The 12,936-nt window shown below is 40.2% G+C and overlaps 1 protein-coding gene across 4 annotated transcripts in view; it reads right to left on the reverse strand.

Annotated features, from left to right (window-relative positions):
• Nucleotides 1-12,936, reverse strand: part of LYST (lysosomal trafficking regulator) — an 81,242-nt gene that overhangs the window by 15,057 nt on the left and 53,249 nt on the right. For all 4 annotated transcript variants that reach the window (XM_080997587.1, XM_080997588.1, XM_080997586.1 and 1 more), the window contains exons 30-44: nt 11,678-11,856; nt 10,501-10,707; nt 10,239-10,415; nt 9,842-9,918; nt 9,011-9,199; nt 8,045-8,190; nt 7,860-7,956; nt 6,978-7,039; nt 6,235-6,290; nt 4,901-5,053; nt 2,752-2,996; nt 2,506-2,572; nt 1,138-1,294; nt 690-830; nt 321-538 (exon numbers count right to left, since the gene is read on the reverse strand). In XM_080997587.1, the coding sequence (XP_080853713.1) occupies nt 321-538; nt 690-830; nt 1,138-1,294; nt 2,506-2,572; nt 2,752-2,996; nt 4,901-5,053; nt 6,235-6,290; nt 6,978-7,039; nt 7,860-7,956; nt 8,045-8,190; nt 9,011-9,199; nt 9,842-9,918; nt 10,239-10,415; nt 10,501-10,707; nt 11,678-11,856 (2,171 nt within the window). The remainder of the gene's footprint in view (nt 1-320; nt 539-689; nt 831-1,137; nt 1,295-2,505; nt 2,573-2,751; nt 2,997-4,900; nt 5,054-6,234; nt 6,291-6,977; nt 7,040-7,859; nt 7,957-8,044; nt 8,191-9,010; nt 9,200-9,841; nt 9,919-10,238; nt 10,416-10,500; nt 10,708-11,677; nt 11,857-12,936) is intronic.

Below are 12,936 nucleotides of genomic sequence, written 5' to 3' on the forward strand. Positions count from 1 at the left end.
AATTCACACACCTTGGCAGAGTAAACTAAGAGTTAGCTGAATACAGGAAGGTCTTTAGGGTGCAGGGTCTTTCCCTGAGGACCTGGTGCTGCCTAGTAGGAGTCGAAGGTGCACTAATAAATGGTCAAGGAGATTGCCAAGAAGCTCAAGGAATTATTTGCATCTATCCTCACAGAGGAAGATGTAGGGCAATTCCCAATGCCTGAACTAACTTTCACAAGAGGAAGTCGGGGAGTGTCCTGTAACACGTTCTACAAATACAACATCCAGTGATTCTGTACAATAAATAAAAATTGATTTACGGGGGGAAAGGTACTCACAGCAGGGTGAAAGACATTGATAGCTTGAACTGAAGCTTTGCCCTTTTGCTTATACCCAAACACTAAATCAATCCAATGGCAGATTGTCTGGGAAACATGGTCCGACTCCAAAGCTTGACGGTGGATCAGGATAAAAAGTCGGGGATCATTTCGAGCCCAAGGTGGGAGATTCACGTGGTTCACTCTTTCCCCATTCTGACGCACCCCAAAATCAAATCCTACAAATATAAAGCCTTGTTTATAGTAGTTGGCTTGGGTTTGAGTACCCAAGTAAATGTTCACAACCCACTCTTCCCTTCAAGCAGCTCAGAGCTGCCTACACAATGTTCCTCTCCTCCCAATTTTATACTCAACGAAACCCCAACACACCTTCTCTGTTAACCAAAAACTCAGGAAGATAAAAAAATTCTGGAATAAGCTCCTTTACATCAGTCATGGATTCATAAGATGAAAGGCGCCAGGTTGTGTTGGTGGAGTGGAAGGTTCTGTCTGGAATGTCAAAACTCTGGTCTGTGAAATGAAGTCAAATTAAACTGGTTATACTACAGAAAAGAACACATTGCATGAGCTATACATTTATAGAACCCTGTAATAGGGCAAAACAGAACCAAAATGGATTGGGTTTCTTTGTCATACAATACTATCAAAGCACCAGTATAAAAATGTCCAAAGCTATATAAATGTACTACACATACCAAATTCATAACAGATATTATCATAATAGCCACATTTGGCTAACGAAACAGCGATAAATACGAACAGCTTCCATATAAATGATCAATTAAATGTATATAGGAAAATCTAAAGCAATTCTTACCTTGATAAGCTAAGAACATCTTTGTGAAAGGAGGCATCCTAACCAAGAAGTGAAGTACAGTTCCACTATTGGAGTAATGAGATCCATAGTGATAAGGTTGCACAGGGGGCATTGGGTCATCTTCTCTTGCTCCTTTACGGTATTCCTCTTCTAAATACTGCAAAAGGGAGAACATATGGACATAGGTATGCTTCTCCAAAATCCACATGGAAATGGACACACAGTCCTGTCCCTATGTAAACTACACCAAACTATAATCAATCCATCCACCTGTATCATGAAGGCTCCCTTTGGTTGGTGGGCAAAGGCTTTATCTACAACCAATTCAGAGGTGTCATGCCATTAGGTAAAGGTAAAGGGACCCCTGACTATTAGGTCCAGTCGTGGCCAACTCTGGGGTTGCAGCGCTCATCTCGCTTTATTGGCCGAGGGAGCCGGTGTACAACCTCCGGGTCATGTGGCGAACCAGAGGAGCGCATGGAAACGCCGTTTACCTTCCCACCGGAGCAGTACCTATTAATCTACTTGCACTTTGACGTGCTTTCGAACTGCTAGGTTGGCAGGAGCAGGGACAGGGCAACGAGAGCTCACCCTGTCACGGGGATTCGAACCGCTGACCTTCTGATCGGCAAGTCCTAGGCTCTGTAGTTTAACCCACAGCGCCACCCGCGTCATGCCATTAGGCTTCTGATATTTTAACTATCTGGAATACGCCCCTATCCAGTTAAAAAAAAAAACTTTGGGCAAGCTTATAGTAGAAGTACACAGGAAAATGAGAAGAATCCTGCTGGATCAAGTGAAAGGCCCAAATTTGACAGGTGGTTGGGACTATCCACCTTGCCGGTGACACGATAACATGACAAGCATGGGTCAAAGGTATATTTCGCCAGCACATTCCCTGCAGAAAATGTGCTGTTGTTGCAGCACGCAGCAGGACTGAACTTTCCACTCATCAGCTGATGAATTAAGAATTCAATCTTGCTCTCTACAGGGATCTGCAGTGTGTTCCCCCAGGACTAAACATCTTGGTTCATCAGCTGAAGTCATACAGTGATGTCAGCTGATTGACAGATGAGCATGGTTTGGGGAATATGGTCTTGCGGGCCAAATTGGGCCACCTGGTAGATTGGCCCACAGGCCAGAGGTACCTCAGCCCTGGTTTAGCGGATAAGATACTTGCTGGTCTCTTCACAAAGGCCAGTATAGGGAGGAATGTTGGGTTATGAATGTTTTATTTCCTTTCACTCAGTTGAACTGGAAATGTATGCATATGTTTGCAGAATGAAAAGCAAAGTCAATAGTGTTACATAAAGTTCTCCTTTTATACCAGGCTGGCACTAAGCAATAATGAATTAGATATCTTAATACCTTGTAAGTGTCCACATAACGATCTTCCTTTTCTTTTGATTGTACAGCTATGGGTTTGACCAAATTTCTGAAATTAGACAAATATTAGCAGCTTGTCAGTTCCATAAATTACAGATACTTGCTGTAGTCAAGAAACACAACAATGACTACAATGGGTGTTTATTAACAAAAATATATTAATTCTACAGCAGATGGCATATTTAGTAAATTACTTTAAAAGAAACAATTCATGATATTTCTTATTACCTATAAACAGATGGATCATTGAGGTCCAGTGTTTCACTAATATAGTCGGAAAGTATAAAGGGAAATACTGGATACTGCATAAGATCATTGAAGGAACGGCCTGCATGTTTGTTTAAATGAGTGAGGTATTCAAAATTAGTGATCTGTCCTGTGTACCACAGTTGGGTTAATGCTGTAATGTTGCCATACTTCAAGATGTTAGGGAGGTTGTTTGTTAGGATGTGGTGGTACACATCATCACGTACCTAAAAAGAACCAAAACATCAAGCTTTTACCAAACCACAAATGATCTAGTCTCTTGAAACGTGCATATTTCAGTTTTATAACATATTCATACTTTTATTTCAGTACTTTAGCTGAATTAACACATGCAAATACCTACATGCATTAATCAAGCATTGCAGTGGGAGAGATCTGCCCATGGAAGGAAATTGGCAGAAGGGGACTTTCCTACCTTCTCCTCTTCTCTCAGGCCCTCTGAAAAGAACCCTCTCCCCAAAAGAATTCTGGGACCCTGCTGAATAGAACAATTGCCAGATTTTGTGGAGACACTTTATGTCCTGCTCACAGACACTGCCTCTATACAATCTCCTCACAACTTCTCCACATCTCTTCACCACTACAGCACATGCTAGTCAGGAGTGTCCCGCAGTTGTGGGATGGATAGATGATAGATAGAAAATATTTTATTATTTATACCCTGCCCATCTGGCTGGGTTTCCCCAGCCACTCTGGGCGGCTCCCAACAGAATATTAAAAACATGATAAAACATCAAACATTAAAAACGTCCCTAAACAGGGCTGCCTTCAGATGTCTTCTAGACGTCAGATAGTTGTTTATTTCTTTGACATCTGATTGGAGAGCGTTCCACTGGGTGGGAACCACTACCAAGAAGGCCCTCTGCCTGGTTCCCTGTAACCTCACTTCTTGCAGTGAGGGAACCACCAGAAGGCCCTCAGAGCTGGACCTCACTGTCCGAGCTGAACGTTGGGGGTTGAGACGCTCCTTCAGGTATACTGGGCTGAGGCCATTTAGGGCTCTTTTCAGAGGGGTTAGGGGCTGCTCAGGGAAGGAGGTAATGTTGGGGGAAATCACTTTCTAGCCAGCCCTCCTGCAGGCAGTTCTCAGGCTCCAGTTCTTGGATATGTATTAGTTTCAACAGTATTTAGGACAATCATACAAGCATAAATGAGTAGCTATCATCCATTTCAAATGCAAGTCACACTCACATACACAAACTATGCATGCTATTATATGAATGATCACCACTAAGAGGTTTAGTCAGTGACTGCCAGGGCTGGAGACTTTTCAGTGACTCCTGTCCAAAATGTGGAACTTCATCCTAGAAGTTCTAAGACAGGCTTCCTCTCAGGGTTGTGATTTTTAAAAAAATAAAAATAAAAATTATCAGGTCTTTGAATGGCACTGTGGGTTTTCTGATGTACTTTGTTTCTTGGATGGTAATTTAATAGTGCTAAATATTTTTGGTTGGTTGAACACTGTTATGAACTTTGGGGGAAAGTGATATAACATTTTAATAAAGTGTTAAAATATGAAACTCTGCAGAAATAATGTCAAGATTGCCCAAAGACTAATCCAATTCATATAAAAAACTACTTTAGTTTGTTTTATGATACAGCAGTATATATTTTTACAAACAAACAAGCAAACACACACACACACATATATATCTGTACATATTATTCCTGTCATGGTTGGTTGCCCATGCCTTGACTACTGAGAATCTACCAAAGTAACCATTGCTGAAAGCTAATTTAAATGAATACCATTTCTATCAAATTCCATCTAACAACTCACTAAGCATTTTTAATGAGATTAGGAAAATTCAAAACTAAAATTATTTCCCCTCTTACTAATAAAACAGATTACAGTAATAGATAGCATTGTGATTGACATCCTCTCAGATACAATCTGAAAAAACCAACATTCTCAGGTCACTATTCTCTCCTTGCTGAAAAACAAGTTATATCACCGCTTTAACGAAGTGATGAAAAATCTGCCTTATTATTCTCTTAATAAGCTTATTTTGGTATATACTAATATATATATATATATATATATATATATATATATATATATATATAGGCTGTTGCTCAACATTGCTATGCTGTCATGGAAAATATTTACCTTTGTGTTGTCAAAAGCTAATAGCAAAGTTCTGCCATTTGTTAAAAATATTTCTACAGCGTTGTCCCTTAATTGCCACCAACGCTTGTGCACTTCTTTGATTTCTTCAAATGTCCAAGAAAACGATGCTGGTTCGGTTTCACCATGAAAGCTCTGAACAAAGCACAGCATATTAAAGTTATTAGCCTTTTAAAAACCGTGTTCATTTAAAATGCATTTATTTGCCACGCTGATATTTTGTAATCTTTCAGATACTGAGTAATAAACTTTGCAATTGAGTGGCATATAAACACTGTTAATACTGTACATACTACATTATCTAAATCTATCATTCTTGATTTCATATTATATTTGACCCAATAAGCATTCAACAAATTCATGGCCAGCAGGAGCAATTGACCTGGTCAGGCTCCAAGCAAGGGCCCACTGCTATGGGCCTGAACCTACCGCCCTGTGCCACCACCACTCATGAGCTGCCCTCCTTCCCACCAGGTCACATGCAAACTAATTCCTGTATAAAGCACTCAAGTGGAGTTATGAGATGTTGCATGAGAGAAGAAGAGAGCCAGGAGCAAGGAAGAACCAGAAGAGCTTGGAAGTGGCTGGTTGTGCCCTATGGGCAGTAGATGCCCAGAAGACAGGGAATCTTCTTGATGCGGCCTCTCTGGTGTTAAGGCAAGCTAGCACTACACCTCCCTTGGCAGGGGATAAGAGGGTGCCTGTGTGTCATGCATAAACAACCATAGGTTGGTTGGTTGCTGTGTGCCTGCATCCTCTTGAGATTCTCATTAGGAATCCCAATGATTCTGGAGAAGATCCTCTTGGCTGCACATTCTGGCCTCCCCAAAACAAAACCTGCTGGGAGGGAAACAAGCTGCACTCTAGAGAGTCTTCAGTGCAGGATTTTGTGTCGTGGTCCATTACCAGTTCCCCTTACGGTGTTTTCACCAGTGCAAGCACTTTGCGGGAAGTCACTGCACATGGGAACCAAACCACTCCCATTAAATGTTCCTGGCCTGCAGTCCCAGCCTCTGGTCTGTAGTCCCTTGATGATAATTCCAAAGGACCAAGTACTTACAAGTTTTATTTAAGTTAGATGCTTGAAAATACAATCCGATATACATGCCTGCTCAGACCCAATTAGTTTAATGGGACCTGAGTACCGTATGTACAGTCATACCTAAGGTTAAATATGCTTCAAGTTGAGCGCTTTTGGGTTGCGCTCCGCGGCAACCCAGAAGTAACCAGTAATCACAGGTTACTGCTAAAATTATGCTAATGAAAAAATCAACTTTAAAAACAAGTCAATTCACTTTTTTACTTTTTTTACTTACCAAGCTTTCAATTGTATCAGAAGCATTGTCTTCCACAAAATACATTCCGCATTTACCTGCACCATGAAGAACATTTATATGGATTATTTATCCACCCACTTTGTAATATATAACCCTATTACACTGGAAATATACTACTGATATCAATGAATTGACATGAAAATAAGTCGACCCTAGATCCTCAGCTATTGAACAGTTTCTAAAAACAAACATGGAGTGAGCTCCAATGTTGGTCAGAGTAGACCCATTGGCCTCAGAATTAGGACCACAGCACGTAAGGAGGAGGGGGCAGCACTCCTATCTGCATTCACTTCCATCATGGTCCTGATGCAAATACCCCATACCCACAAAAAACCATCTATTCAGTCTTGGAATAAAATGTCTATTAACATCAATGGAAGCTTCCTTCCTTGGGATCATAGCAGTAGTGCTGATGAGTTAGCAGGTTCTCTGGGAACTAACAGCAGTTTTCATTGGAACCACAGCAGGAGATAGGTTAAATCCCTCACCTTGTGCACTGTTGTCCAAATCCCGACAGACACACAAGGGGAAAACAGTTATTTATAAGAACCATGCATTTAACATGATGTCTAGCTTGGCCTGAGGAATAATAGCTTTTTCCTGCAAGTTTTCTTTCCAACGTTTCCCAAATTATTAAAAAAAGGTGCTGTTTGCAAAACATTCACTTTAAACAAAGCAACTCAACTGCTTAAGTGTGAGGTTAGAGAAATAATATCTGTTACCTAGTAGCAATTCACCAGGAGTCTCTCTAGATGGTGCCACGTTGATGCATCTTCGATTTACTCTGCAGCGACATACAGGGAATTCACTGGTTTGCTGTTACGAACCTCTCCAAAGCACGTCAAAACTACCATTCTCAAATACAATACTTTAGCAACATGGTCAATGTGTTCTGTCAGCTGGATTACCAGTCAAGGTCACTTGCATGATTCCAACTATACGCGACTGAAAGCTGGCTAGTTGAAATTCCGCAAATTAAATGCAAAGTTTCTCTGGTACAAAAAGAACTTTAAAGCTCTCTGCCTTGCTTGCTGTGCAAGGCCCTCACAGCGCTCCAACTTCAGAAGGCTTGGGATGCTCACAGGAGGGGCAGTATGAATGTACACATTTTTGTGTGTATACAAAACCCTTGGAGCCGAATCCCCGCATAAGGTGCAACGATACTGTACACCTTCATCAGTCACGGACTGCCTAATTTGATTGGGGGGGGGGAGGGAAAATGGTTTCTGATCACCAGGAACCAATTCTCACTTTGAACAGGAAAGTGGGTATTTGCAATCCTGAATTATGCCAATTTTCCTTAGATGAAGGGCAGCATCTAATGAAGCATGGCAATCACTTCTAGCTGCACAACAGAATTTCACCTCCTCTCCCCCAAATGCCCCCTAATTCTGTTCTTGAGGTTCTCCCAACCCTCTGGAGAATATCTGGGGAAGGCACAGGAAGCACCCAGGGAGAGGAAAGGGATCAGAAGTTCCCTTGTGCTAACGAAAATCCTTGTGCTACTGGAACTGCTTTCTTGGATACCGTCCAAAGTTTCTTTGTCACTTTTTATGCAGATGGTCTAGCTATGCAAAAGCTTTTTCTCCCCAATTCAAACTAACCTTATATGCTCACTGGCAGCTTTATCTTTTACAGTAGAAGAGTGAGAAGAATGTGTTTTGTCTTCAAAGAGATATGACAGAGGGGGTTTAATAACCTCTATTAAAAAAAAACACAAAACAAAAAAATTATTTTTTGCAACATTTAAGAGACGGTAACAGGAACCCCAGAGGATATTAAAGCATACCTTCAAATTTCTGCCTGTCTTTGAGAAGATACTTATTTGGAATAGTTAAGTAGCATCTCTGCAAACGCCGCCTCTCTCGGTTGGGGCCCTCTGTCGGATCTAGTTGCCAAGATGTTGGGTAGGAGCTTGGGTCATACCAGAGTGCTCTGAAAGAAGCAGAATTTCATCAGGGATTAGGGACCATCTCTGTCTTAAAACAGTGGTGCAAATTTCAGGAAGTCAAGATCTTCCCAGTGTCACCTTATGCCCAAAACCTCAGTTCTCAAGAGCCTCAAAATATTACCACACATTCAAAAAGTACAGTTAAGCTACTCATAGATAAAAATACACTATCTCTTAAGGTACTGAAAATGGAGGATGGGTATAATTTTGAGAAACTAGGAAATCAATTTGGTTCAGCTTTCAGTGACCTGCAGTAAAATGTGTTTTTATTCCATTAACCCATCCTGATTTTTGAGAGCATGTTAGAAGAAGTCTAAGTTTACTAAGTTTACGTCTTGCATGCATTCTCTATAAGAATAGGAATTTGGTTTGTATCACTCTTTCCTTGAAGATGGTGGTGGGGAACCAGGCAGACACTCATATATTCCTAAACACTTTGCTACTAATTCATTCATCAGTTTTGTAGACACAGAATGGCACAGTTCACATGCAACCCCAAACCATGGTTTTGCACTATGCAGAAAAGCCTTTGCAAGTCCAAGTGAAGTGTCCAAGATGTGCTCTCTATTTCCACTTCTTCCTGCACAACTAGGAGGAGAGATGCCGAGATTACTTTAGCACAGTCAAGAATGAAATCTTATAGCTCAAGACACCTTCTTTAGAAGTTAAAAGGCATTAAGTCCTTTATAAACGAGCAAATATTTTCTATATGTATTTCAGATCATCTTCCTTTGAGATAAGAGACGAACACAAGAACAGCCTCTCATATCCTGAAAGGGAGATTGCCACAGTGAAGTTGCTTACCTGTCATGTGTTAGTTGTTGAATAAGTTCCTGCCAGTGCCTGCTAGCACTTAAGTCTGTTTTATACATTCCTCTGATGTGATGAATCACCTTCTTTCTTTCTATTCCTTGGGACAAAGACACAGCCTGGGTGATATCTCCAGCTGCTTTAGAAATGTCCTTCGACTTTGCATCCAGGCGCTGAAAGAGGCTGAATAAGCAAATCAACTTAAAAGGATTATCAGCTGTCTCTGTTTAATAAGAATAAAATAAGTCCAAATACTGCTAGGAACATGCCCAATTTATGGGTGGATCCAGGTATTCAAGTTTTATTCACTTATATGACAGGAATACTAAACTACTAAACTTGGTAGGAACAGATTATCTGTCAGCACAACAGTAACTATTTCACGTTTCAGAATCCGAGACACAGTACAGTGTAGCTTTAAAAAGTTAGCTTGAAATACTTCTGTTTCAAGTTGGCTTCTGCTGGGGCACTGAGAGACCACGCAAGCACTAAGGCCATTCAAGCAGAAGGCAGGGAGTGGAACTTGACATGGCCAAACACATGGGACTGTTGCTACTGGAAATTGTAAGCTTCTGTTGAGTTTGCCACCTCCTCCTTTGTGATGTGCCATTAAATAAAATATGACGTGACACTATGCCATGCATTTCCCTTTGTTTCAATATAGAGGCGGTTAGAAGTGGGGAAACACATGGTATGATGCGATCCCATATGTATCTCATTTGATGGCAGTGTTGGAATTTGGTAGAAACAAGATTGGTAATGGTGCTGCTTTTGGTGACAACTTCACACCTAATGCCATTCTTAATGAAAACAGGAACAACTTACGTTTGCCTATTATTAGCCATAGTCTTCTCCCAAGCAGCTTTGTTTACATCTTCCTCTGCCTCATATTTTTTTTGATCCTGACAAAAAATTGTTAGAAAAAAGATTTAGGGGCTCTTTTCTTTTCAGTTACTTACCAGTATCTTCTTATTTCTTGTATCAATGATTCATTTTAAAGCATTTTATAAGCTTCTCCTTTTTTATTATCTTCAGAAAAATGTTACAGAAATCTCTAGAAAGCAATCTTTTGTGGCACAAAAGCTAGCTCTCTCAACTGTTTCAACTGATGTATATATCTCCTAAACAAGGCAAAAGTGTGACTTTGTCCCCTAAAGACCATTTCAATGACAATTAGTCAAATGAAGATCAAGAAGAAAAGTGATTGTATAGACTTACGCACCTCTCTCATAGCTTTTATAAGGTCTGGCTTTGGTGGTGCATTGAGAGGAATATATTTGTAACCACAAAGTTTTAATGCATTCATAAACACTCCCACTGCTAACTGATCTTCATTGGACAGCTGCTCCTTGTGATCGTGCATTAACTCAAATAAGTAGAGAGACAGTTTGGGCCCATGCTGAAAAGCAAACAAGAATTGTAAGTAATTGGTTTTAAGGTCAATGGATTTCTCGTTCAGTGTCAAGAAGCACCACCATGCTTACTTGCAAAGTTGGACTTAGACAGTCTCGCAAAATTTCCTGGTGGCTGATTTCAGACAGGATCTCCAGAGTTTGCTTTCTCTCTTGTAAAGGGCGTGCTGGAGACAGAGCATGCACAAGCAATCTTCCAAGCTGCACGCGAAATGTATCCTTACATGACAAGAGAATTCTCTTCCACTGTTGCTTCGGGGTACTAGATCTACTTGTGCCCTAAAGAAATAAAAAAAGTTTAGAGAACTTAACCAGATGCTTTTTCCTAATCTGACAAATAAAGCCTCTGTTTGATTTTGTATATAAAACAAAATGCAAGTAACATAATGCACTGTCACTGAAGATTCCACCCCCTCCTGCCATGAATAATGTTTCAGATATACCGTATTTTTTGCTCTATAAGACTCACTTTTTCCCTCCTAAAAAGTAAGGGGAAATGTGTGTGCGTCTTATGGAGCAAATGCAGGCTGCGCAGCTATCCCAGAAGCCAGAACAGCAAGAGGGATTGCTGCTTTCACTGCGCAGTGATCCCTCTTGCTGTTCTGGCTTCTGAGATACAGAATATTTTTTTTCTTGTTTTCCTCCTCCAAAAACTAGGTGCGTCTTGTGGTCTGGTGCGTCTTATAGAGCGAAAAAGACGGTATATCCTGTGCTTTTTTTCTTAAAAAAATATTTAGGGGTACTCTCATTTTCCTACTCATATTGAAATCCTGCCCCTCAATGAGGCCAGACTTAGATTCACAAAATGTTTAGGGGTATGTGTACCCTTGCGTACCCCCCCCAGAAAAAAAGCACTGTATATATCACATACACAAATGGAGGTAAAAGCCAAAAGCTTTAATAAAAATGGCTTCAATCAACAAGAACAAATTTTTACAGGATTGGGTTCAAAAACTTTGGAATGTTTTAATACTGTTCAAGCTGCATATCAAATCCACATTCAACAGTTACTAAATAAGATGTAATTATTTAGAAACTTTATGCAAGTTCCAATATGAAACATATTCTGACCCCAAACCGAAATACACATGCACCCTAAGAGATAATTTTGGCTTACAGGTTAAAAGAGGACTGAGAAAATAAAGGGGGAAAACAAACTGTAAGACTTGTATATCCAGAATACATGAAGGGGGATTGAGGTAGTGGAGACAACAGGCTGCAGGAGATAACACCAAGCATGGTAACTTACAACAGATAATCCAATTCCTTCGATCATTATCTTCAAAATTTCTTTCAAGAAAGCAAATTTAAGGCTAGGTTGCTCTGGTTGATCCTCCTTTTCTGCCTCTTCCATCTGTGAAACTGAAAGTCTGCTCTGCACTGGGTCCTCCATTATGTCCAGCATATCAAGGCAGTTTTCAGAAAACTCTGTAATTTTTAAAAAACATTGTTAGGTCAGTGTTAAAAATCAGATGATTCCAATCCGGAGCCACGTTCACCCTTTTTTAAGCGACACAAGTAATACAGTGGTACCTCGCAAGACGAATGCCTCGCAAGACGAAAAACTCGCAAGACAAAAGAGTTTTTCGTTTTTTGAGTTGCTTCGCAAGACAAATTTCCCTATGGGCTTGCTTCGCAAGACAGAAACGTCTTGCAAGTTTGTTTCCTTTTTCTTAAAACCGTTACAGTAATACAGGGTGCATTGCTTGAAGAGGTGCAGTTGCGACTTGACTTCGAGGAGCAACTCATAGCACGCGGTGTGGTAGCCTTTTTTGAGGTTTTTGAAGATTTTTTTGAAAAAATGGAAACCGTGCTTCGCAAGACGAAAAAACTCGCAAGACGAAAAAACTCGCAGAATGAATTAATTTCGTCTTGCGAGGCACCACTGTATCCACTATAATGTGTATAAAAATAAATTTATTCAAACCTGTATTTGGCTGAATTGTGCTGTAAGTTGGGGGAAATCTTGTTACTGCATCTCTCAATGTGGGCTATTGCATTTTTCATGAATTTTAGAGTTTTGTAAGTCACCTTACTAGGATAGTGCGCTCAGAGAGGTGGCTTAAGAACTCTTTTAAATAATACTGCAGCAAATGACCTTGAGTTGTATCCAACAATGTCAAAGTAGATCCACTGAAATCAATGGATTTCATCAACATTGATTTCAATGGGTCCACTCCATACTGACTTCATATATTTCCCCACATTCTTATTAGCTAATTTGTTTAATTTTACATCCTGAAAGTATGGCCATTTCGTAAAACTCCATGCAACAATTCCAATCTTACTTCTGTCTAAAAACAAATATTAACGCTTCTCATGTAAGCCAAGCAAGCCAGAAATGGAAATGCCCTTTTCAGTTTGGCAAAACCAATGCTATGTCCTAGTGGATTGCAAAGATTCAATTAAGGAAGTTGATAATATAGCTATTGGTAAATGGGATGAGTTTTAAGGTTGTTGTTGTTACTACCCCACCCATTTAACATTAAAAACAACCTGATAATTTTT

Source organism: Podarcis pityusensis (assembly GCF_964106645.2).
Source record: "Podarcis pityusensis genome assembly, chromosome: 3".
Taxonomy (NCBI): Eukaryota; Metazoa; Chordata; class Lepidosauria; order Squamata; family Lacertidae; genus Podarcis; species Podarcis pityusensis.